The sequence below is a fragment of the Hyperoodon ampullatus genome (genome assembly GCF_949752795.1).
Source record: "Hyperoodon ampullatus genome assembly, chromosome: X".
Taxonomy (NCBI): Eukaryota; Metazoa; Chordata; class Mammalia; order Artiodactyla; family Ziphiidae; genus Hyperoodon; species Hyperoodon ampullatus.
The window spans coordinates 19,891,926-19,919,531 of record NC_136913.1 but is presented as its reverse complement, the minus strand read 5'-3'; the positions used below and the strand labels follow the sequence as shown (position 1 = coordinate 19,919,531).

At 41.4% G+C, this 27,606-nt stretch overlaps 1 protein-coding gene and 1 pseudogene across 2 annotated transcripts in view; one reads left to right on the top strand and one right to left on the bottom strand.

The window, feature by feature from the left end:
- Positions 1 to 27,606, bottom strand: part of PHEX (phosphate regulating endopeptidase X-linked) — a gene marked incomplete at both ends in the record, with an annotated part of 202,797 nt that overhangs the window by 37,728 nt on the left and 137,463 nt on the right. The window contains 2 exons of the mRNA XM_079727783.1: positions 7,956 to 8,014; positions 17,795 to 17,898. Of these exons, the coding sequence (XP_079583909.1) occupies positions 7,956 to 8,014; positions 17,795 to 17,898 (163 nt within the window). The remainder of the gene's footprint in view (positions 1 to 7,955; positions 8,015 to 17,794; positions 17,899 to 27,606) is intronic.
- On the top strand, positions 14,590 to 15,381 carry LOC307069043 (small ribosomal subunit protein eS19-like; annotated as a pseudogene). Its single transcript has 2 exons — positions 14,590 to 14,609; positions 14,856 to 15,381. The product of its transcript is annotated as a small ribosomal subunit protein eS19-like (transcript).

Sequence of the window (27,606 nt, the reverse complement as noted above, 5' to 3'; positions counted from 1 at the left end):
GTTATACTCCCATCTCCGCAACTTACTAGTTGTGTGCTCTTTCGCACGTTACTTGGCCTCCCTGAGCTTCGGTTTCCTCTTCTGTAAAATGGCCCACAATACCAAGCTTATAGACCTACTGAAGATTAGAGATAATATATGTTGAAGTATCCAGCACAATGCTTGGCACATTAATGGTTCTCAGTGAAGAATAGCTGCACAGAACAATTATACTCTCCATTTTATGGCAGTCCTTCAAAGCATCAGTGGAAAAGTTGGGAAACTACCTGTATTATCACTACACAATTATTTGAGAACAATCTTTTGGGATTTAACTTACCCACTCCCTATTTCCCCTCACCACTGCCACTGCCTAGGTTTAGACCCTCCCCATCCTTCTCTTGAACCACCTGCCAAACTCCTAGCTGGCATAGGGGGTCTCAATCTTTCCCCTCTCCAAGCCATGATCTTTAAGACTAAGACCAAGGAACCAAAAATGAAGTTTCTTGCCTCTCAAAGAAAACGATACCAGTTCCCTATGGCCTGTGCCTCAGTATGGTTTACAAGGTCCTCATCTACTTCTGCTACATTTCCCCTCACATCATGCCTTGTGCCCCATCCCCCGCCTACCACATGCACTCTGTGCCCCAGCAACTGTGAGCATCTCACCACCCGTTCCTGCTCCGCGTGTGTTGCCTTTGCACCAGCCAGTACTTCTGCATGTCCCAACCTACCTACTTTGCCTACAGAATTTTTCTCCTTTCAAAGCCCACGCAAATGCCATTTTCACCGTGAAGCCAACCTTCACTCCCCTAGATAATTAACACACTGCTCTGTGGCTCCCAGGATGCACTGCACAGCCTTCTGTTGCACACTCACCATGATGTCTTATAAATGACTGATAACAAGTCTGTCTCTCCCCACTTCTCAAAAGCAAGGAATCCTAACAGCTAAGATTTATTGACTACCTACTACAAACCAGTTTCTCTTCCAAGCATTTTGTATATATTATCACCTTTAATCTTCACAACAACCCTATAGGACAGTCACTACTATTATCTCCATTGTATAGATAATTAAACTGAGGCTTAAAGAAGTTAAGTAACATGCCCAAGGTTCCAAGTTATCAGTGGCCAAGCCAGGATTAAAAATCAAAGCCCACACTCTTAACCATTACACCATACCATATTAAAAACCTAGCACTCAACTCAGTACCTGGGAAGTTGTAATGTCTGTATTACTTATCTCTTGCTATATAACAAAGTATCCCAAAACATAGTGGCTCAAAACAATAAACATTTACTATCTCACAGTTTCTCTGGGTCAAGAATTCGGAAACAGCTTATTTGTGTGGTCTGTCTCAGGGTCTCTCAAGCAGTTGCTGTCAAGATGTCAGCGTGGGCTCCAATCATCTGAAGCCTTGGCTGCAGTCATCTGAAGCCTTGGCTGGACTGGAGGATAAGCTTCCAAGATGGCATGAGCACACAGTGCTGGTCATGGGCAGGAGGCCTCAGGTCCTTCACATGTGGCCCTCTCCACCAGCTTCCTGAGGGCCCTCATGACATGGTTGCTGGCTTCCCCCAGAGTGATCAATCCAAGAGAGCGAGGCAGAAGCCAGATGTCCTTTATGACCTAGCCTCAGAAGTCACATCCTGTCATTTCCACAGTATCCTATTAGTTACAGAGGTCAGGCTTATCCAGTGTTGGAGAGACTACACAGGGGTGTGAACACACAGGAAGTGAGAATCACTGGGGGCTCTATGAATATTAAGTGAATAAGGCGAAAAAATTACTAAGAATTGCTCTGTCAGGATCTCTTCTAGATAATGAGAAGTCTGGATTAGGTGGCCACTTAAGTTTCCTTCCTTGTAGCTCCAAAACTATGGGAGATTATTTTCCAATTCTCCCCAAATAGATTGTCAAGTGGATTCAGGGATTTAATTTCATTAAAGTCCAGTAGAGGCCACAGGTGAGTATTTGCTAACTTGGCTTCTACTTTATGGTTTTAGGCAGAGTCAGCAAAGTATGAGAAATTCTACCAGTCTGAAACACAGTTATTTCCTTCACAGCAAAACAAATCTATGTTTGATTTCAGGATTAATTTTATAGTTTGATGCCAGCGTTAGCCCAGCCTCTGCACAAAGGCTTATCTTCTTTAGCAGAGTATCTGTGATTAAACTGAGGCAACTAAATCCCTTGCGTATAAGAGCAAAGATAATAAAAAATCATTGGTTTTAGCCCTTAGGCCTTGCTTGTTTTCAAGCCAAGGTTTTGTTTGCTTAAAATAATTCCTTGATATGATTTGAGACCTACGAAGATAAAACACTAATATTGAAATAAGGCACTATGCAGATACACACGGACACTGAATACATGAACTGAATTTGATTCTAAAGCCCAGTCTATATTAGCGGAAATGAGAACCAAATGTAAGCGGCTCCCCACCAGGCTCACCCTCCCGCCTCCCGTACGACCACCTGATTAGATGCAAAGTACTTTGGAAGCTGGGTCAGAAACACGCTGCGAGGCTCCCTAGATCCCATCCTCTCGCAGTGCTCCACATCACAGATTGGCAAACTACAGCCAAGTAAACAGTTTCACTGGAGCACAGCCGCGCTCATTTGTTTATGAATTGTCTATGGCTGCAATGGCAAAGGTGAGAATTTGCAACAGAGACCATATGGCTTGCAAAGCCAAAAATATTTACTATCTGGCCCTTTATAGAAAACATTTGCCGATCCCTCGTCCACACGTCTGGCAGCTTGGCCTGAGGTGAAGTGTCATAAGCCCAAATGTCTATGCATGCTACACGCTATTCTAAAATTTTGTAAGGGATAATGGGGGTATTACTGTTTATGTTGAGGTGTTACATACATACAGTAAAGGAACAAATTTTAATGGTAGAACACAGTGAGTGTTCTACACAAGTATCACCTGTGCAACCACCCCCCAGATCAAGGTAATGTCTCCTATGCTCCCTCTCAGTCAATACCCACCAAAACAAAGGTAGCCATTATTTTAACTTTTATCACTTAGATCACAGATTAGTTTGCCTGTTCCTGAACTTCATACGAATGGAACCATGCAGTGTTTCACTCACCATTAAGTCAGCGGCATTCTTACACACTGCAGCATGCAGCACTTTGTTCTTTTCCCGTGCTGTGCAATATTCAATTGTATGAATACAGCACAATTTGTTTACCTACTCTTCTGTTGATGGAAATTAGGTTCTTTCCAGATTTTTGCTATTATGAATAAAGCTGCTATGAACATTTGTGTACATGTCTCCTGGTGGGCATCAGGATCCATTCATCTTATCAACAGTGGAATTTCTGGGTGATAGGAGACATCAACAAACTGCCAAATACTTTTCCAAATGAGATGTAATTGTTTAATGCACAAAAATACTGTTTTAATGTATAAAACCTCTGAGAACAAAAGTTCAAAATACGCCCCTCCCACAATCTTCATATTAGGCTGTGTATCCCGTGACAGACTGGCTATCCCAGGCATTAGTGGCGGGCGTGCCAGTTTTTGATATACAAAACCCTGACCGTGACAATATGCTGGCACTTTTCAAATTGATCTTGTTAAATCCTACCAAAAACTCTGTGGACTGGGTAACCTCAACATGTGACAGATGAGGACAAGAGGGGTCAGGAAGGAGAAACACCTTGAGCAAGGTCATGCAACTAAATCAGTGGCACTCAAGGCCTCCCATCGAGCTTGTGTCTTCCTACTAAAAGCAGGAAGACCTGGGACTTCCCTGGAGGTCCAGCAGTTACGACTCCGTGCTTCCACTGCAAGGGGCACGGGTTGGATCCCTGGTCGGGGAACTAAGATCCTGCATGCCACGCAGCATGGCCAAAAAAAATAAAATAAAATAAAAGCAGGAGGACCAGCTTTGCATTTATCACAGAGTTAGGGAAGCACAAGCTTAGGCACCAATAACCTCAGCTCCTTGTTTTCCTGTTTAACCACCTTATCAGGTCAAATATAATTAAATTCTGCAACAGCTCCTGAGTATAACTCCCAGTACAGCAGACTTAAATCATCATTATTTCACACTACACTCTGTGTCTGAAGACATTGCTACCCAGCTTGACAAGGGTAGAAAAATAAGAAGCTATAACCACCCTGAAAAAATCTAACATTGAAAGATCACCACAAATCATAGGGCTTCACATATAGGCATGGATTTGCCAAAACAAACACACAAACACCCTACAGGTTTCTCTATTTTCTACTCAAGTCTCTACTGCATGCAGAAGCTGACTTAAATGGCATAAATCAGAAAATGATAATGCGAACTGAATGAAATTCTCATAAATCACGTTACTAAGTATAGTTACATCTTAGATGTGAAACCCAATTAAACAGATGGCCACATGCTGTCAGAATCAGCCCCTAATCAATAAAGATGTTCATTTTAGAAAATCACCTCCATTTTTCACTTCTTCAGTGAAGCAAAAAGGTGGTACTTGGGGGCTGGGGGGAGTCCCAGGAAACCCAGTGGGGAAATGTATAAGGAACTCCACCTGTCTTAATTTATAGTCCGGAAAATCAGAAAGGAGGGAGAAAAAAAAGTCACCCACAGGATTCCTTGTCATCTTGCCTGGGAATGTAATTTACAATGAGAGCAAGCACTGGTCATTAGGAAAACAGAAACAGCTTGAATCTCTTAATTAAAACACTGCTTCAAATTGTTCATTCCAAACCCCCTCTGCTCATAAGCTTTAGAGAAACCACTGGGTTACCCTGAAATGGTTGCTTCCTCAGTAAACCTCTGATAAGATCAGCTCTTCCCAGAAAGAAACAGGCTGAGCAGGGGTGAATCCTGGAGGCAGGATTTAAACCCCCCCAAGAGCAGTGAGTATTCACTGATATTGGAAAGCCAGTGTGGAAGCACTGCTGAGGAGTCTACCTCAGTGCCTTGTCTAGCATAAGAACTGATCTATTACATTCACCAGATTGATGAAATTTTGTCTACCAATGCCAAGAAGTGATGAAAATGAGAGCTGGTGAAAACACTTCTGTACTTTGGAACACTCACTCTGGAAAACATTTGGTGTCATCTGGTAAAGTTGAATATTCGCATACTCTACAAGCCAGTAATTCCACTCCTAGTATATAGCCCGAACACTTGTTTCAGGGGACATGTATGAGAATATTCAGAGCAACGTAGTTCATAATAGCAAAAACTGGGGGAAAGGGTAACGCTTAGGTCTGTAGAACAGATAAGTAATCTGGGGTACAGTCACACATGGAATGTTACACAGCAGTGAAAATGAAAAACCTACTGCCACATGCTACATGGATGAATCTTACAAACATGTTGAATGAAAGCACAATTGCTTAAGATTGCATGCAATATAATACCATTTTTATTATGCTAAAAATAAGTAAAAATAAGCAGTATATTGCTTAGGGATACATATGGTTTAAAATTTATTTTTCAAAAAAACAAGAAAATAATAAACACAAAAATCAGAATAGTGGTTACATCACTGGTGAGGAGGAGGAAACGGATGAGGAGGAGCGCAGAGACAATGACATCAGGAATGTTCCAGTTCTTGGATGGGTGGTGGGTTCATGAACGTATATTTATTTTATCATATGTTTTCTTATATACTTTGTAACTTTATGTGTTCTAGCATGTTATATATAATCTTTTGCATGTACAAAGTAAAGCATTTTCTTTTAAAACAGATAATTTAAAGAATTTTCTATCACCCAGTAAGTTATTCCAATTGATATTGGTATAATTCATGTTATATAAATATAACCTATATTATTATAAATAGTATTTATAAGTAATATCTAAAATATCATAATTTCCCATGTAACACATGCAGCTTACTTCTCAACTCAGAGCTATAGCAAAGCATCACGTTGTATATTTTAAATATATAAAATTTTTATTTGTCAATTATACCTCAATAAAGCTGGGGGGCGGAGAAAGCAATGGTATTTTTATGATAATAATGCACTGCCAGCTAACTGTTTTCCTGTTCACTACTCTCCCAGACCAGTCCAGAAGCGGCTGCCATTCTGCAAGGTGGCCACACGAGGGCGACTCTAAGAAGGTGTGCCTGCTGGGAGTGGGCTGTCCCCTCTGGCCAGGGAGTCCTGTCAGATGAGGGCCAGCACAGAGGACCTACCACAAGTGGGTAGACAGGAAGCCTCACTGAGAAGGTGGCATTCAAGCAAAGATTTGAAGGAAGTGGGAGCACGAACCATGCAGATCACTTGGAGAAGTTTTCCAAGGCAAAGAGAACCCCGAGTACAAATGCTGTAAGGAAGAGTGTCTCGTGCTCTAGGAACAGGAAGGAGGCGAGCATGGCTGGAACAGAGGGAAGATAAAGGCAGCATCATAAGAGGCCTCGGGGCCATTTCAAGTAATTTGGCTTTTATTCTATGTGAGATGGGACGCTGATAACGGGTTCTGAGCAAAGGAGGGACATGAGATGGCTGTAGGACATCTTAAAATGGCTGTGATATTATATTTAGAATAGACCAAAGGGAGATAAGTTCAGAAGGAGGGAGGCAAGTGAGGAGGCTATTACAGGGGCTCGGGGGGAGACGGTGAGGGCACAATCAAGGGGAGCAACTCCTTATAAATTCCATCTCCCGTGCTCAACAAACAGCTTAGAGACATGCTTAAAACCATGAGATTAGAGGTGCTCACCACGCAAGGGAGTGAAGGGGGCACCGGAAGACGTGCAGCAGCAGCCCGCCCTCCCACGGCAGGTCACCGCCAGCCTGCACTCGGGCTCTGCCATTCTCGTCAACGTCTTCAGGCTTTTACTACATGTGGATGTACCTCTAGACACTATACAGAAGTGTTCTGCATGCTTTTGAACTCTATTTATATGATATCATCCTCCACATATTTTTCCAAGTTGTTTTTTTCCACACACACAACCTATTATTTGTGAACTTCATCGATGTTAATACATGTCACTCATTGTTCGCCACTGTCTGGCATGCCCTTGGGTGAACATGACACGTTTTGATGCATTCTCCTTTGGAGGGCCACATAGGTTATTCCCTTTTGCTGCTATTATAAACAACACTGCTGTAAGCATTCTCACATGGGCCTCCTCATGTGAGACTTCTCTAGGGCACTGCTTCCCCAACTATGTTAGACTCACCTGGAGGGCTTAATAAAACAGATTTCTGAGCCCCACGTCCAGGGTTTGTGAACAACAGGTCTAAGGTGAGGCCCAAGATTTTGCATTTCTAACAAGTTTCCCTGGGACTCTGTTGCTAATAATCACAGGACCACACTTTGAGTAACAGCATTAGTGCACATGTCGAGAGCTCAAGTGACATTCACAGACATGCATGCCCATAGTTGGCTTTTCTAGGTGTTGCCCAATTGTGCAGCAAAGTGGGTGAACCGATGTACACTTCCACCAGCAGTATGTGCCCCTGTCGCCAACAGTTGGTGCTGTTAGATTTTTAATTTGTGCCAATCTGACCTTTAATAATTTTTTAACTTATCATCGTAGTTATAATTATGTACCTAATACATGTAAATAAAAGAAACTCAAGACTTTACATCCCAGGATTAATTAAAGCATTTCAAAGCTTTTCTAACAGCTTCCAAATTCTCCCCAGCTACCTGCTCGTTTTTCCCATCAATCCTAGTAATAAATACAACAAAAATCAGTAAGAACGTTATGAAAGAAAAGTGGAAGCTTGTTCCTTTTCATGGCCAACATCACTGCAGTTTTATTTACTGTAGTTCCTTTTTTTTTAACTTAATGGTTATATAAAGCTTTTTAAAAAAAACTTATAAGGTAAAGAGAATGAGGAAAATTGGACATATGGGTAGGGAAACAAACTTCCTTCACCAACATACCTGGTCACTGCTGGGAGGAAATAAAGAATGCCCTACTCTTAAGTCAGTCATGGAAAAGTTCCGTCCATTTTGTAGCACCTTAACAAGGAGACAAGGAACCGGTACTCACGGATCTGGTTGGTGGATGCACTGTAGAAGGCATTGACAGTCGTTGGATTTGTAAACCACCTGTAGAAAGAGAAACCACCACCACCAAGTGATCATCATTATCCAGGCAGGAGGGCAGTGAAACACATACAAAGTGGCGGGATTTATTAGCAAATAACCAGGGAACAATGGGGAAGCTCGACACCCAGGGAAATTATCACCTCAGTTTAGGGTTATTGCTCTGCTCAATGAACAATCTCATCCTAAACTGAACATGCCTGGTTATTCACTGTTACTAACGTAATGTAAAAAAGCACCAGGGCTTCTGAAACAGCTTTAATGAAATATTCTAGAATCTAAAGGGATCTCCCCACAGATGGAAACACAGCCACAAGCTGATGTTTGCCTGGCCCTGTTCAATGGGTCCATGGGACAGCTGAGTTTTCTATGCTGCATCACCTCTGACCTGTCCATTAAAGGTTTGAAATTGGTGACAACATAGAAGTCCATGTAAAGAGAGATAATAAAGCACAACCACGGTACCTAGAGGGTCTGCCTGCTCCAGTAGAAAGTTTACTGATTTAAGCACCAAAAGATCTAATGGCTCAGGCTTCCCTGGCGGCACAGTGGTTGAGAGTCCGCCTGCTGATGCTGGGGACATGGGTTCGTGCCCCGGTCCGGGAGGATCCCACATGCCGTGGAGCGGCTGGGCCCGTGAGCCATGGCCGCTGAGCCTGCACGTCCGGAGCCTATGCTCCGCAACGGGAGAGGCCACAACAGTGAGAGGCCCGCGTACCGCAAAAATAAATAAATAAATAAAAGATCTAATGGCTCATCCTGCCTCTATCACTAACTAGCCGGGTTGTGGTGAAAAAGTGGCCTATCTTCAGTTTCAGCTATAAAAGTAAGGTATGGCATTAAGATACCTTGGGAGTACCTTCCAGCTATGAAGAGTCTACATTGCATTTTAAATGCACAGGAAGTTACTTAGATCAGACTCAGCAAATTTCTTCTGTAAACAGATGGCAAACATTTAGTCATTTCATGGACCAACAGGAAAAATCAAGGACGTTATATAGGTACTTTATAGTGAGAGAAACTTTTCTATAAAATTTTATTGATGAAAGTCAAAATATAATAATCTAGAACAGGGCTTCCCTGGTGGCACAGTGGTTAAGAATCCGCCTGACGATGCAGGGGACACGGGTTCAAGCCCTGGTCCAGGAAGATCCCGCTTGCCGTGGAGCAAGTAAGCCCGTGCTCCACAACTACTGAGCCTGCGCTCTACAGCCTGCGAACCACAACTACTGAAGCCAACACGCCTAGAGCCCGTGCTCCGCAACAAGAGAAACCACCGCAATGAGAAGCTCCAACACCACAATGAAGAGTAGCCTCCCAGCTCACCACAACTAGAGAAAACCCGCGCGTAGCAATAAAGACAAGACCCAATGGCAGCCAAAAATAAATAAAAAAATAATAAAGTTCCCTTAAAAAAATAATAATCGAGTACAATATTTGGTAATACAGGCCTATTAATGAGAAGAATGAAATTCCTTAGGGGCAGGAGAACATTATGCTTTGAGGTTCAAAGTTAGTGCTTCCTACCATCAAATCAACCACAGACATTTATCTCTAAAGATCACTCTTAGCTCATGGGCTGTACAAAACCAGGCAGCAGGCAAGATTTAGCCCTCAAGCCATAGTTTGCTGACCCCTGACTTAGATGCCTGTGAGTTTCAGGCACTGCCCTTTATGATTAAAACCAAGCATTTGTCTTAAGCTAAACTGCTCAAAATAAACTTCTATAAATCCCTTTTCAGAACAATCATTTTACCAATTTATGTCTAATAGAATTATGTCAGACTAATAATTTATGTCAGACTAACATGAAACTGGTAAGAAATCCAAGTGTGGATTCTAGTTGGTCCACCCATACCTTCTCCCCTTATAAAGAAGTCCATGACTGTCATCCTATTATTATCACTAGTAGTAGTAGCAGCAGCAGCTAACATTCACAGAGCACTTACCACATCCTACTCACTTTCTATCATAGGTTTTCCCCATAGAAACTACAGGATTAGCCTATCTCACAGGAGAGGACAATGAGACGTACAAGCATTATATACTCGCACAAAGTCTAGTCTGTCTGACTTCAGTTCTCTTCAGCATTATATTATACTGGAGACATCACTGGAAATCAAAAAAGAGTGCCTCCTCTTGTCAAAGCTGAAACCTGTACTCACTTCCATAAAATGTATAGTCTTTTCCTTCAAATTTAGGATGAGTATTTCAATAAACCCTAATGTTTGACACACATTTACTGGCTGGCTTACTTTTCTGAGGAGAAAAGTACAGGGAAAGCACTTTTATTGCCCTAATGTCACTCCCTGTAGTAGGTAATATTATGCGCCCCCCCAAAAAAATGTCCATGACCTACTCCCTGGATCCTGTGAATATGTTACATTACATGGCAAAAAGGGCTTTGCAGATGGAATTAAGGTCAAGGAGCTTAAACTAGAGCAATTATCCTAGATTATCCCAGGTTGGCCCAATCTAATCACATGAGTCCTTAAAAGTGGGGATCCTTCTCTGGCTGGAATCCTGGAGATGCAACAGGGGAGAAAGTCAGAAGAGATGTTGCAGAACGGGAAGTCAGAGAGATTCCAAGGGTGGGAAGGATTTGACATGCTGTGGCTGGCTGTGACATGCAGCGGCCACATGCAAGGAGTGGGGAGAGAGTCCTCTAGGAGCTAAGAGTGGCTCCCAGCTGACAGCCAGCAAAGAAGTAGGAACCTCAGTTCTACGATGAGAATCGTAGAGGATTCTTCCCAGAGGCTCCTGCTAAGAGCCCAGCCAGCTGTCACCTTGACTTCAGCCTTCTGAAAACCGCAGCTGAGAGCCCAGCCAAGCCATCCCACATTTCTGACCTACAGAACCGTGAAGGAATACATTCGTGTTGCTCTGAGCTGCCAATAAGGCTGTGGTGATTCATTACAGCAGCAACAGAAAACTAACACACAAAGAACCCAGCATTTGTTATGTCTGCTCTCTGGGTCAAGAGGGGAGAATCCAGGTGCCTCTCAACATGGCTTCTAAATGACATTGGACTGAACCCACAATATGTACCAAAGATGATGTGTGTTCCTAGAGCTCATCTCTTCTCTTCCCATCCCTCCCGACTCCCCTCCCTTTAGCAAAGAATAAACTTTCAAACCATTAGGCTAAGAGCCATGTAGGAACAATGTTTCTAACTTCTGACGGACAAAGGCAGACAAAACAAAGAAATCAAACAACCAGATGGAGCCTGATGGGGCCTCTGAAGCTTCAGCAAGAATTCCTAAAACATCTTATACAAGATGCATGATCTCACTTTTCCTGACTTCTCAGAGCTCCTGCTGGCTCTAGGACACGTTTGGAGCCCTGATTATACCCAGAGCTGATATTAAGTAGCTGCACTAACAGAGCCTACCACTTGTGGATGCTATTATTTCTTCTGATTGGACAGTTCCCACACCAAGCCAGCCGTTAAATATCTTGTACATCTCCCTGATTATATCTGAGTTTATTATATATTTAGTTTTACTATTCTCTAACCTAAGCCTACCTGTGCTAGTTTTAATACGTGTTTGTAATTTTTTTTACACTCCTCCCATTAAGAAGTGGACTCTAAATTCCTCTCCCCTTGATTATGGGCTAGTCTTGGTGACTCACTTCTAAAGCATAAAATGCAGTGGAAATGACACCACGTGACTTCCAATGCTAGGCAATTAAAGGCAATACAAGCTCCCCCTGGGTAAACACATGTACACCCTCCCTCCTTCTTTTTCAGGAAACTTGCTCTTCAAAGTTTCTGGCTCAATCAGCATGCCACAAAGAAGCCCAGTACACATGGAGAGGCCATAGTAGGCCTTCCAGGCAGCAGCCAGAACCAACCACTAGACTAGGAGAGGAGGCCTCCCATGTGACTCCAGTCCCAGCCACTATCTGACTGCAACTACATGCAACACCATGAGCAAGAACCACCAGAACCATGAGAGAAAAATGAATAATTACTGTTGCTTTAATCCTCTAACTTTGGGGGTGGTTCATTATTACACAGCTCATTACAGCAAGAGATAACTGAAACACTGAAAAGCTGGCTGTCCACAGATTAAGTCCTACCCAATGGGTTGAATTTTCCCAGAAAAATGTTTTATTTGCCCAACACAATGGCTTTTAAAAGTACCGAACTGGAATTCCTTTAAATGAGGCATACAATCACTAGTTCTCCATGGTCTCCACCACTCCCTATCATTTACACTTGTCTAGGTCAACATCTGTTACCTGATTGGGCCGTGAAGGCATATGAGTTTGCACAACTTACCTCCCAACAAGATTTTAAGTTCCTTATGGGCTAAGACTATTGCCCAAGTGGTATATGCTGAGCAAAAATTCATTTAATCTATTTAAATGAATGTATTGCTATGTATACATCTACTTAGATAAACAGTGTCATTCAAGTGCTTTAAATTCTTTTTATTATGTCTTTAGGGTGTTCCTGCAGTCTGTGTTTGGGAAAGGATTTAGTAGATAAGGTAGGAAGAGGTCTCGTATAAATTTCAAAAATATATGGAGATTGGGCTTCTGTGGTGGCGCAGTGGTTGAGAGTCCTCCTGCCGATGCAGGGGACATGGGTTCGTGCCCCGGTCCGGGAAGATCCCACATGCCGCGGAGCGGCTGGGCCCATGAGTCATGGCCGCTGAGCCTGCACGTCTAGAGCCTGTGCTCCGCAACGGGAGAGGCCACAACAGTGAGAGGCCCGCGTACCGAAAAAAAAATATATATATATATATGGAGATGAAATTATACTGGACAATGGATACATAAAAAGAGTGTGATGATGAAATGCAATAATCTAAAGCAAAAGACACTGATACCCTGATTTCTTTGGACCATATAAAATAGATATACATCAGGCTAAAGTTTTACATTTTACCTATTAACTCTTAAAGATAGTCTAGGGAATATGGAATGGAAAAACCATAGAGTATTTATTGATTTATTTCACATATCCTATAGATTGTATCCATCCCATTCCATGCTGTAGATAATTCTGGGCAGGACTATAATTTGTATAGACATTTGATGTATTTTTACATATTTTTCAGAAGATAGAGAAAAAAATCCAGACATGTTTGGTCACAGTAGAATGAGAGTGAGTTAATAGGGAGGCTGGCTTAAAATCATTTCTGTCAAAGAAAGAGGATCCTGAGGGAAAGAAATTACTTTTGACTCAAGCTGAGCAGTGAAGTAAATCCTCTATTTTTAAGCAAGCTGATGAAGTGACAATTCTGAGAACCAACCCCTAAATATGTACCTTCAGGGATGACTACCCAATTAATTTCATTCTTGCTGACATTTCCCATCGTGTTAGAAACTTCTTAATGCACATTAGTGCAGCTAAAATGGATTGCATGAGAATGAAACATAAAGGGTGTTTATCTCCTATACCCCCAAAGAAGCAAAATGTTATTTCAGGGCTTTATGGAAATATAACCAGGATGTGCTGTTCAAAGAGAACTAGTGTAGTGGAGCTACTCCAGAATCATCCTCATTCGATTAACTCATGAATTTTCAGACCTAAAAGATGTCAATTAAAGTCAATGGGTATCATAAAGCTAAAATTCCCCACAGTGCCTGAAAAAGGACCCACCTGAAATCTCTTCTAAAAAAATGACTGTCACATCACTTTACCATGCAAAGAGAATCTTAAATTTCCTAACACTGTTTTCCCTGATATAGACATATGGTCTGAGGAATTACTAGCACTGCACTGATTTTCATTCCAGGAGAACTCTTCCCGAAATATTAACCAATTTAACGTCCTTGTGAAAGAGGTATTTGTTTTCATTGACAGAGAAGAAAAAGACACAAGTCACACAGTTTGCTTAAGCCCACAGTCAGCCAGCACTTTTCCAAGGCATAAATATTAGAAATAGTCAAGGCCATTAGAATCTTACAGCCCATCAGTATTTTAGGATGATGTTAAAAATGACACATTTAGGAGCTTTTCAATTAGCAACCCAGGCCTTGCTATACACCCAAACGAATAATGACATTCTGAAATTAAAGAATTAACTTGGCAGTGTCTCCAATATAGAAGAAGCCCTGAGAAGACCCTGAAAGTTCACAAAAATACTGGTGCGAAGTTTTAATTTTTCACAAGTTGCAAAGACAAGAGTTTGAACTTATCTGAAGTAGACCTGAAAGGGCAGGATGATTTACATATTACATGTAGATGCTCACTGAGATACTGGAGACTATTTGAAGTCGTGAGATTTGAGAAACTGGTTTTAGAATCCTAAATCTAAAATTTCTATTGAGTAATTTAGGCTGGGAATGAAACAGGCGAGATGGACTGAGAGATACCGTGACGAGAGGAGAACATCAAGGACAGTGGAGCCGGTGGCTTCACGTCAGCTCTCTGTCATTTTTCCAAAGAAGTCTGAAAGCCTTCTGCTCTCTTCCTTTGTGCCTTGGAGGGGAGTCACGGATAGGCCAGGGGAATAGCTCAGCTTTAGGCCTACTCCTGAAGGTCGAACACTTTTAACTTACTCTGTAGGCGCATACTGTAAGAAGATTTGAAGGGCAGAGGGCAGGATGGCTAGATGGGACCCATGGCTAAGAGGGAGAGGCGGTAATCACAGCTTAAGCCAAGGGAGGATAAAGGGCCTAGAGTTTTTCTAGAGGCCAGAACAGAGGAGGGAGTTGGAAGAGGGAGTAACGAGAGACCCATAGAGCATTAAAAGAGCCAGCCAAAGATCTGGAGACCAGAATATCAGACAAGGTTAAAACGTGGGCCATGGAAAAAAAAAAAAGGGCCATGGAAGTCAGGCTTCCAGCTATGACACTATGAAAAGGTCACAAATTCTTTCCACAAAAGCCAAGTATACCTTTCCCCTGGCTGGCAGCTTGGAGGCCACACGACGCCTGGAGTTACTGTAAAAGACGTGAACCAGCGGGAGTTTGTCAGAGCTCTGGCAGCCTTCCTCAGAAAGTCCGGGAGCTGCAAGTCCCTGAATGGGTGGACACTGTCAAGCCGGTCAAGCACAAAGAGCTCGCTCCCTATGATGAGAACTGATTCTACACACGAGCTGCCTGCACAGCACCTGTACCTCCAGGGCGGCGCTGGGGTTGGATCCATGACCAAGATCTATGCGGGGCGTCAGAGAAATGGTGTCATGCCCAGCCACTTCAGCAGAGGCTCCAAGAGAGTGGCCCGTCGGGTCCTCCAAGCCCTGGAGGGGCTGAGAATGGTGGAAAAGGACCAAGATGGGGGCCACAAACTAATACCTCAGGGACAGAGAGATCTGGACAGAATCACTGGACAGGTGGCAGCTGCCAACAAGAAGCATTAGAACAAAAGATGCTGGGTTAATAAATTGCCTCATTTGTTAAAAAAAAAAAAAAAAAAAGTATAAAAATGGACAAAACTGTCAACAAACAACCATTTTAGGGCTCTGGGAATTGATCAAAGGCAAACAACACATTGAAAAATGTTTAATTTTGAAAAACTGCTACAACTTAAGAGGAAGTAGAACAGGAGTCTATGGCCTTCTTGCCTGGGACTACTAGCATCCCTCTCAGCTCAATCAGCAAGAACTTATTTTATTAGGATAGGGCTGGCTGGAAAACCAGCAGCTTTGCTGCCAAAGGGGGTGAACTCACTTGGGGTGGGGGTAAAAACTTGCAACTATGCCAGCTGAAAGTGATAAACCTGGTAGAAAACAAATGAGGAAAACCCACAGCTTTGTGGGCCTGAAGTTACAGTTCCCATTGGGGAAAGTGACAGATCAGCCAGAAATTTAAAAGGGAGACAGTGGAACTGAAAGAGTCATAGAAGGGTGAGATCAGCTCTCCATACATCCCTGACTGACTGGGAAACTAGGCATGTGTACAGGGGAGACCCAAGAGAGCCCAGTAGAAAGTAAACTCCAAGGGTGGCTGGGAAGGGCTGGTGACTTTGAATGCACACCCAAGCCCCACACAGATCAACTGTCAGGGGGCAGAAGCCCTACAGGTTCAAAGTGTCTGAGCACAAGCTCTGCCCTGATCCCTGGCTGACGACTAAGCTATGCAGACTCAGGGACAACCTCCATGAAGTGAGGCTAAAAAATAAAAATGAGAATTTAAAAAATGAGTAGAGACATCTATGGCCATATACTATAGCAGGGACAGATTCTACAGTGTTAGTCCAGGAAAGTTACTTTTAAAAAAGCCTCAGAAAAATAAATCAGAATCCACAGTTGCTACAATACATTATCCTAAATGTCATTTTCAACAACGACAAAAAATGATGCTGGAAGAAAAAGTGTAAAGAAAAGCAATCAATAAAAACTGACTCTGAGTGAACCCATATGTTGGATTTAACAGACAAAGACTTGAAAGTAGCAACTGTAAATTAGTTCAAAGAATTAAAATAAACTGTATTCAAACAATTAATGGAAAATATGATGACAATGACAACAAAGAGTCGTAACAAAGAAATAGAGACTATTAAAAAAAACAAATGGAACTTCAGGAGTTGAAAAGTGCAATAATCAAAATGAAAATTGTATTGATGAGTCACCAGCAAATTTGAGAATACAGAAGAAAGAACTGGTGAATCTGAAGATGGATCAATAGAAATAATCCAATCCGGAGAAGAGAGAGAAAACAACCTTGGAGAATTGGGTCATAGCAGAACAGAGTAATACCAGCAGGCAGAACAGAAAGTAATCTAAACCTGAGCTGAAGAATTTCTCAGTTGTAAGCCTCTTGTTCATTTTGTAAAATGGGGGTAATAAATAGTACCTACACCTCACAGAATTGACTAGAGGATAAAATGAATTAAAATATGTAAGTCACTTCCTGGAACATTATAAACACATAATAATTTTTAGTTGCTATCATCATCATCATTCACACTTTGCTAGGGAAGAAAATCATGACTGGCCCTGACCCCAATAGTTCCTAGTGAAACTTCCCTACCTGTAGGAAAAGTTCCTACCGCTTGCTGAGAAGAGGGATATAAATCATAACTGCTACTGAAGGAAAATAATACAGCTATCAGTTCTTTGACACACATTACCTCAACAAAGATCCTATAGTTACTTCATAATCACAGGCCTACCTCGGAGATTGTAGGTTCAGTTCCAGAGCATCATAATAAAGCAAATATCACAAATTTTTTGGTTTCCCAGGCATATAAAAGTTATGTTTATACTATATGGTAGTCTGTTAAGTGTGCAATGGCATTATATCTAAAAAAATGTATATACCTTAATTTTAAAATACTTTATCTCTAAAAAATGCTAACCATCATCTGACAACACAGTGTTGCCACAAACCTTCAATTTGTAAAAAACGCACTGTCTGCAAAGTTCAATACAGCCAAGTGCAATAAAATGAGGTATGCCTGTATACAATTACTTCTACATTTGTAATCATACTTTACTTTTTAAATATTTGGTTTTTAAGATATTCAAAAGTTTCTGCCTGAGTGTGAAATTCTAGAGAAATTTGCTTATATATATATATTCATAACATGATCTAGAAATGATTTGAACATTTGCATCTTAATAAGCCTTCTTTTTATATGTGTTGATGCTAGGAGTAGGGTAGTCATAATTAGATTGAACAACTGATTCATATAATATCAGAAATAAGAGTTGCCAAAACATAACACAAATTTTGCCAAACAAAAATAACTGGCAAGCCAGCTACTCTGACTTGAGGGGAATTACAAAGTTTGATCTAAAGAAACTCCACTTCCCACCAACATATTTATCTATTTCACTTTTTTTTCTTTCTTTCTTTCTTTTTTTACTTTTTCTTACTCACTCTGTTTTTGGAACAGCTTTTCTCAGCCAGAAGAAATCAGTCTGTGCTAAATACTTTCGGGTTTGCAGGACGTTGCCGAAGTAGTCAGATTCTGAAAACTTGATCTGAATAAAACAAACCACAACCATCACTGTTCTAAGTGCAGATAAAAGATGGCTCTGAAAAAAAAGACTTCAGCGCACAAATGAGCGTGCAGCGGAGACGCTGCACTCCTCACATCATCTCTCAGCCATCACCAGTTAACCCAGTCTTCACAAAGCCATGAAATTTAATCTCAGTGATTTTCTTTTAAAATAAAAAGCCTAAAAATCAATATGGTCATTTCTGGATGACAGTAAAAAACGAGAAGCTGCAGTAATTTACAATGCATTTCATTTGCTTTATAACTGAAAAATCTACCTTAGCCTTTACAGAACATATTATCTTAGGTTTGAAATTTCTTCGCCCACATGAGTCCTTGATCTTTTCTAAAAATGTGTACTTTATTTATTTGTCACATAGGTTCTTCTAATAACATTCAGTTTATTCAGCTGAAACCTCGTTTAGTTCACAGATGATGATTTAGTCAAATGTTAAAATCTAATTTACTGTCATCAGTATTTGTTCATGAAGGAAAAAAAAATGAAAGTGATTCAGACTTATTTTCTACCCTAAGCACAATGGAGTCAGTAGAATAGTTTGATTATTTTTTTTTTTTTTTTTTTTTTTTTTTTTTTTTTTTTTTTTTTTTTTTTTTTTTTTGTGGTATGCGGGCCTCTCACTGTTGTGGCCTCTCCCATTGCGGAGCACAGGCTCCGGATGCGCAGGCTCAGCAGCCATGGCTCACGGGCCCAGCCGCTCCGCGGCATATGGGATCCTCCCAGACCGGGGCACGAACCCGTATCCCCTGCATCGGCAGGCGGACTCTCAACCACTGCGCCACCAGGGAGGCCCTAGTTTGATTATTAATTGAAATTATCTATCAACGGTCAAAAAATGCTCTGGTCACTGAAGATTCATGAAATTACAGAGGCAAAGCATAGATTATATAGCTCACATGGAAAAAAAGGAAGTTGATGGCTCACAACAATGTTGCCTATTAAAATAGGGAGAAAGACATAATTGATTCTTGAGTTCCTTTTCTTTTTTTTGGAAGGAGAATGGCAGACAGTTTTAATTCTATAGGCACTCTATCTACAAAAGTAGCAGTACTTAACCTAAATATTGTAAATAATATCCATGTAACAGTAAAAGCAGTGGTTTGTAGTGATCCCTAATGCTCTGGTTTTAAAATATACTACTGTGGCAAATAAAATAAGAAAAATACACATTTAAATAAGCAAATAACCAAGAGTAATCATATTCTTATTAGCTGTAATATTTTTGTAAATTTAAGCTATGATACTCTTTTAAAAGGAAAAATTAAAATATGGCAAATGAAGGTATATGAGACCCACAGGCATCACATTACAGATATGAATGAATATACACAACTTGACAGTTACAGACTTGACAGCAGCCTATTTGTTGGCCAGTGTCTGGCTCAGGTTTCTCTCTTCCCTAACATATCATGGGTACTCATTTTGTCTGCAGAGTAACTTCTGTTAATGACTCATCTTAGCAATCTTTCCAGGGGACCAGGCCAAAATATAAAGAAAAGAATAAAATAACTAATGGCACAGAAAGAAAGGCAGGAATGAAAGTATCAATTCCTGGCATCTTTGGTGTTCTACTTGGCCAACAAGTTACAGAGATAAGACTTCAAACTGTCCCTCCCTCACTCCTCTTAGGGGAGGTGGCTGATGAATAAATCGTGATATAATCACATAATGGAAAACCACACAGAAGTCTAAACAAATGGTCTGTATGTGTGAACACGAAATAATCTCAAAAGCAATGCTGAGTGGGCTTCCCTGGTGGCGCAGTGGTTGAGGGTCCGCCTGCCGATGCAGGGGACACGGGTTCGTGCCCCAGTCTGGGAAGATCCCACATGCCGCGGAGCGGCTGGGCCCGTGAGCCATGGCCGCTGAGCCTGCGCGTCCGGAGCCTGTGCTCCACAATGGGAGAGGCCACAACAGTGAGAGGCCCGCGTACAGCAAAAAAAAAAAAAAGCAATGCTGAGTAAATAAGACAAGTTGTATGTATTAGAGAATTTAAAATTTTAAAACTTATAAAACAATACTATATGCTGTTTATGGGCACATACCTATGCAGCAGAAGCATAAAGAAATGCATGGGAATGAGAAACACTGAATTCAGGAGAGCGTATCTAGGGAAGGAGATAGGCAGGGAAGAAGGACATTAGGTCAAGGAGGACTACACAAAGAATTTCCAATGTAACTGCTTTATTCATTTAAAATGTGTGTGTACATGTATACAGCTAATATGGCAATATGTTTAATATTTGTTAAAGCTAGAGGTGTTCAAAATACGATTTTACATACTTTTCTGATGTTTGAGATGCTCCATAATAAAAAGAAATCTTACAATCGATTGTATTTTAGATAGATGTTTATACTCAGCCTCAGAAGAAACAGAGTAAGCTCCTTGTTTTAAGAAGCAACCCTAGGGGCTTCCCTGGTGGCGCAGTGGTTGAGAGTCTGCCTGCCGATGCAGGGGACGCGGGTTCGTGCCCCGGTCTGGGAGGATCCCACATGCCGCGGAGCGGCTGGGCCCGTGAGCCATGGCCGCTGAGCCTGCGCGTCCGGAGCCTGTGCTCCGCAACGGGAGAGGCCACGGCAGTGAGAGGCCCGCGTACTGAAAAAAAAAAAAAAAAGAAGCAACCCTAAGTAGCGATTCTAATGCGTTCCCGGATCACACAGTTTAAAGACGTGTCCAGTGTGCAACCTTTTTTCAGCTTTTGTTCCGAAGACAGCTCTGCCAGAACTTTCAGAATATGATTGTAACTGACAGAAAATTCAGATATGTTCTTGGGTTCAGAGCGTGCTCCGGAAAATTCTCCCAAAGGAATTGCCTTCAAAAATATTAACTTTTGGGCTTCCCTGGTGGTGCAGTGGTTGAGAGTCAGCCTGCCGATGCAGGGGACACGGGTTCGTGCCCTGGTCTGGGAGGATCCCACGTGCCGCGGAGCGGCTGGGCCCGTGAGCCATGGCCGCTGGGCCTGTGCGTCCGGAGCCTGTGCTCCGCAACGGGAGAGGCCACAGCAGTGAGAGGCCCGCGTACCGCAAAAAAAAAAAAAAAAAAAAAAATTAACTTTTTTTTAGACGCAGACGTGGAGAATGGACTTGAGGACACGGGGAGGGGTAAGTGTAAGCTGGGACGAAGTGAGAGAGTGACATGGACATATATACAGTACGAAATGTAAAATAGATAGCTAGTGGGAAGCAGCCGCATAGCACAGGGAGATCAGCTCGGTGCTTTGTGCCCACCTAGAGGGATGGGATAGGGAGGGTGGGAGGGAGATGCAAGAGGGAGGAGATATGGGGATATCTGTATACGTATAGCTGATTCACTTTGTTATACAGCAGAAACTAACACACCGTTGTAAAGCAATTATACTCCAATAAAGATGTTAAAAAAATATTAACTTTTTTTGTACTATCAATGGGGTCAGTTGTTACTTTCAGAAGAGTCTGCTAATAGTGGTGCTTTCCTGTTCCATTCGAAAACAAAAACTTGACATTCAGGTTGTTCTACAGACATTAAATGGAAAACCACCCAAAAATTTCCTAAAGAAGAAGAGTTCCAAGTCTAAAAATACTTTACATAATTATGGTCCTACCATAGCCATGAAAATGGTCATGGGGAGCAAAACTCAGAGGCAAGTGATTACAAATTTGCCAACATCTTACCTATGTTTAGAAGGATAAATTTTAAATTGTTTTAATTATTAAACTGAGCATATTTTCTATTTCTTAGCCTGGTTCAGTTAATCTATTTCATTTATTTAATGGACATCACAGGTAACAGGGGACAATTTTTACTTTTTCCTGTAAGACAGGTTAAGTGTTTGGGAGTAAGGAAGGGCCAACCGCTGTTATTCCCATATGACAGATGGGAAACAACGATGGAGAGATTATGGAACTTGGCCAAGTCACACAGTCCAAATCATTAGGCTCCTACTTCAGTGTTATTTTCATTGGTCCTAATAAGAAAACTGGTGATTCAACAAAGAGAGTGCAGGGAAGGAGGAGGAGAAGGTAAGAATTACGAGTGGGAGGAGAAGCAGTGATTAAATAAATCAAGGTACAGTTTACTTAATATCAGACAGCTGTTAAAATAATGGTAATGAAGGCTATGGAAGACAAGGACAAAACAATATGTTAACTGTAAAGGTCAGTATACAAAATTATATATGAGCATCAATTACAGCTATACAAAAATAGAAAGATAAAATAATACACTAAAACAGAAGTACATACTATTATGTTCAAGTACCAACATTCAGGGACTTTTTCATTCCTTTTCTCTATTTTTCAAATTTTCCACCATGTGATAATACTTTGATAATTTCAAATATTTCAATAGGGCCTTGAGCGAGAAAAAACTATGAAACCTAGCAACCATTGGGAAAGTTCTGCTTGTTGTAGAGATAGCAACAAGAATGAATGTGCATGAATATTTTAGAACCACTTGTAATCTTCAAAAAAAAATGTTTAAACTGTGAAAGCGACAATAATTGGCTCAAAAGTCTCTTGTCCTTTCAGTTACTGGTGAAAATCTAGGTCAAGTTGATAATGACTTTCAATCAATTCCACCTCCTGACTTTTCAATTGAGTGACCTTTGGGGAATTAATTGGGGCTCCCATGTCATTTCCTAAGAATAGCTGTCCAGATCATAAAATTTAGGGGAATCTGACTTTCTCTTTGTGGAAATCCTATCCTAGATGCCTAGCACAAATGCAACAGACTAAATGGAAGAATAAAGCTATTACCCTCCCCAAAGGTGAGGAACACATAATAAGGGCAGAACAAGGAAATGTGTTCAGCTTCTCTGTAGGACCAGTAAATACAAGTTGATAAGATACTACATAAGCCAATAGGAAGTATAGATTCTAGAACACTTTTTAAGCTAAATCCATTTAAACATACTCAGCGATATATCCAAATACCTCTAAGAAAGACTTTATTTTAGGCACCCAAAGAACTCTGAATGCTTAATGTAATCCAGATTTTAGAATTATGTTTTCCCTTATTTAAAGAGCAAAGTCGGACTTCCCTGGTGGCGCAGTGGTTGGGAGTCTGCCTGCCAGTGCGGGGGAGGGGGGGGTTCCGGGCCCGGTCCAGAAGGATCTCACGTGCGGAGATCCTCACGCGCAGAGGAGCTGAGCCCATGCACCACAACTACTGAGCCTGCGCTCTAGAGCCCGTGAGCCACAGCTACTGAGGGCCGCTCGCCTGGAGCTCGTGCTCTGCAACAAGTGACACTGCCACAGCGAGAGGCCAGCGCACCTCAACGAACAGTCGCTGGCTACAACTGGAGGGGGCCCGCGCGCAGCGGCGAAGACCCAACGCAGCCAAAAATTAAAACAAAAAAAGTATTTAAATAAAATAAATATATAAATAGCAAAGTAATACACAAGATTGCTGTGTTTAGATGGCTTCGCCGTAAGTAGTATGTATGTATACATATATACACACCTACATACGGAGTGGTGTTCAAAATGTTTAACAACCTAAGTATACAGAACACTGTGGAAGATACAGTTCCCACAGGCATTCACGTAAGGGTGACTCTGAGGGAGCACCAACTAGCACACCAACCAGGAACCAGATGAAACCAGATGCCCTGCTGCCACCACCGGGGGTAAGGGGAGGTCTTGGTCTGCTGCGGCCAGTGGAACATGAAGATGGGACTTCGTGTCCCACCTTCGTGTGCGGGAGTTACGGAGGACTGGCTAGAAGGCCGGTGGGCATCAGTGCACCTCCCTCCAGTGCCCACTCTTGCTCTCCATGGTCATAGGGGGTCAGAGATCACTTGAGCGAACTGGCGGCAATGTTTCATTTTGTTTTTACCAAGTAGTACAGAATTATTTCAATATTTTAACACCCTGTTTTTCTGGAGCATTCCACCTAAATATCACCTCACTCTTGCATAGTGGCAGGAGCACTCTCTGTCATTTATGCAGACAAAAAACATATACACACATAAACACACAAGTGTTCCACTAGCAAGAGCAGACCAAGACCCGCCCCAAAGAATATTATGTGGGTTCACATATTATCTACATATCTCCATGTGCATATTTATGTTGATGTATGTATCACTCACCAGAAACATTGATCTTTTCTGAAAAATTACCCACATCCAGTTCTCCTAAGTAAATGGAGGCCAGGTGTGATTCTGACTTTAGCTCCTACTGCAATTTTCCATTGGTTTTCACAATGAGTGACGTGCCTAATGGGGTCAAGTATTTACCTACTGTCTCTCAGATACATGCCCACCCTTTTACTCCGTTCTATAATATAATGCTAGGCTGTGAATCTGAAAACCATGTTTCCCAGGCTCCACTGCAGTCGGCTTCCTGCCAATAGGAGGCACTGGCGGAAATCAGCAGGTGGCAGGAGGGGAAAGGATGCTGTATTTTTTCTCTTTCATTCCCTCTCTCTCCTCTTTCTTCTTCCGACAATGACTCTGGAAGAATCTTCAGTCCCTCTTCCACAGCCCCAGCTCCGCTCTGGAGTGGCAGTTCCTCATCTGCTCTCGAAAGCAATGTTACCACCACCTCCTCCCTTTTGTGTCCCTAGACACAGCGGTGGTAACTGCTTCCTAAAAAAGTTATTAATCTCTGGTTTACCTCGCCTTCCTGATTTTTGCCTTCCAACCTATTTCCTGTATTATATCTCCTCTCTTTGAAATACCTGAAGCGGTTTGGTTTTCCTGGCTGATACAGAAATCTTCCCAAAATTGGTATCAACTCACTCTTGCATCTGTCTCCATCAAAGAGCAGTGAAGGTACACCTTAAAAGGTTTGTCTGAACGTGGATTGATGCCTATCTTTTTAGGCTAACTAATAGGCTTTCCTGCATGCTACTGGGGGCTCAGATAAAGGGCACATCCTTTTTCTTGTTCTTTTCAAAGACTACAGAAAGACTGTTGTGTTCAGCAATATTTTGCTGGGTATCTCAGTTTACCCTGTCATCCTAAGAGAAAAAAAATTTTTTTTCTAATTCTTTGTATCTGCCTCTTAAGTTCTTTTCCATTTGCTCTTATCTCCATAAGAGCCCAACTTGAGTTTTCAGCCTTTCCCTTGACCTTCATCTAATCCATTCCCCAATCTCTATCCTCTTTCCTTTTGTGTTTGTACCTGATGAATCACACCTTCACTTGCATCAAATAAAGTAAGCTGTTTTTCATTTGTAACAGCCTGTCATGCTCAGAGCTTGTATTACCAGAAATTTCTCATAAGCCCAACAGTAGTCCTTATCTACATATTCCTCAAAACTGAAAACACACTCCCCGTGTGTATCAGCAACACTTTAGTCCTTTTGCTATTAACCTCGGTGACACTATTACTGTCACATCAAGCATCCTTTACCTATTTTCTGGTTGGGTTTTATTCATTTTCTCTATCAGTTTCTGATCATGAATGTACTTTTACTTCATGTATTTGGATTTTTTTCACTGTCTTTTTTAAACTGTTAGAAACTCTTGGGTGTAATTATGTCTGCTTCGGCAATGAGTTGGGTGAAAGCCATTTCTTCACAAAAGTACTTAAAAATTTTGGTATATAATGGCTTCAGTTCAGGCCCTAGAGACATGAGGAAATACACCTAACACTGCATCCTGTTTGGCGTCTGGTTTCTTTTCACAAAAGATACTACATTTATTGAATCCTTAAATTGGGGGCATTCACTTTAAACAGCAGCAGACTGCCAACAAAACTTGATCAACTAAACACCGTGAGTGAGCCCTGAATGCTATCTTATTTGATTAAGGCCTGAGACTGTTCCATCTGTATAGCCTCTTAAATCAATTTCAGGCACATGGATACTGCATGTGTTCATTTCTAAACCAAAATAATTTACTATCATAAGTGAAAAATTGAAGAAGCCATAACTAATACTTAACAGTGTGCTTACTCTGTGCCAGGGTCAGTTCTACATACTTTAAATATGTTAATTTATCTGATCCTCATAGCAGCCCTATAAGGGAGGGATTATTACTATCTCCATTTTGATATGAAGAAACTGAGGCACAGAGAGGTGGCATAACCTACCCTAGGTTGCACAGCTAGGAAATGGCAGAATGGGGATTTAATTCCAGACACTTTGATTCCAGGGTCCATGTTCATAACCACTACACCAAACTGCCTCTCAAATTCTCACCCGCATTCTTCAAGTATCTGCCAATCACATGTAATTATCCAGGTTCTACTGCTGAGGTACTTTGTGCCCTGGTGATGCCCTTCTTAGCAGCAATAGCACTCATACTGATGAACAAAGTTATACCTATCATTTATGGGGAGACGACTTATATGCCACACATTATGCTAGGTGCTTTTACATTTATATAATCTCATTTAATGTTCTCAAAAATACTAAGACTTGGTTATTATTATCTCCAGTATCCAGATAATCAAAGGAATGCTAACTGAGGTTAAATAACCTGCAGAAGATCAAACAATTAGCAAGTGGAAGAGGCAGAATCACTTCTTCGTCACCTAACAGTATGACCTCCCTTCTCTTCACTCATCCCATCCCAACCAGCTCCGGGAAAGCAGTTCCCACCCACTCTTCACCTCACTCCTCTGTTCCTCCAGCAGAGCTGCCTGACAAGAACCCTGCAAAACCCCTTGTCTGATTACAAGTAGAGCTTCCTGGGCCCAGATTTCAGTCCTGGCTCTGACGCTTGGCATGGCACTGAGGAAATCACCTAACTTCTTTGAGTCTCTATGTCTTTTTCTGCGAGATGGGGATAAACACCATCTATTTCACAGGATCAGTGTGGGGCTTAAAAGATAATGTACATGAACGTGGCAAATGTGTCAGTATCTTTAATTATCATGCTAATAGTGAGATTTTTTCAGGATCAAAACAATGTATAATAAGATGGGCTGTCTGAGCTTTGGGATACTGTGAAGCACAATTATTTTCCTCCACAGCAACTGGATCAATACTTTGGAAGGCTATATCTTGGAGCCCAACTGAGAAACTTTCTAATTAATGCTTTCACTCACTTTTGAATAATCTTATAAAATTCCAATGTTCATCTATAAAGCTAGGATTGCTTACAGATATGCAACTTATTAAATCACAGTTTCAGGAAAGAGCTATACCTCAGAACCACTGTTATTCAGTGAATTCCAAAAAACTACTTTTTCCAGGAAATCTAGTGAATGATAAAAACAGGGGTTTTTGTGAGGAAGAAAAGTTCTTTACCAGAACTATCTGTAGGAAGGAAAATAACAGTGGTTATGATTAGAAAGGCCTGTAATGAATGTATCTACTGGAAAATATATGTCCCAAAATACTGGAATAAAAAAGAATTACTATTCCTCCATCAGTAACTTACTGCAAATATACAATCCAACTCACAATAAATTATAGAGTCATATGTATATGCACTTAGTTTGCCAAAACACTCATAAAGTTTAAGGAAGTTAACTTCCAACAGGCAAGGTTTATTACTAGTCATTTAATATGAATGAAGCACATAAAGACTGTTTAACAACAAACATCATACATTCACCATTAGAACATGCTCACTAATTGTAAAATACTCAATTTGCTTAATTCTTTCCTTTATGATCAAAGTAGACCAAATCCAAGTCCATTTGCTTTATGGTACCCACTCAGCTACACATTCTTTCTGACACTTCCTTTATTTTGAATTTGCTCTACATCTTGTGATATGCCTGACATAATGAGGC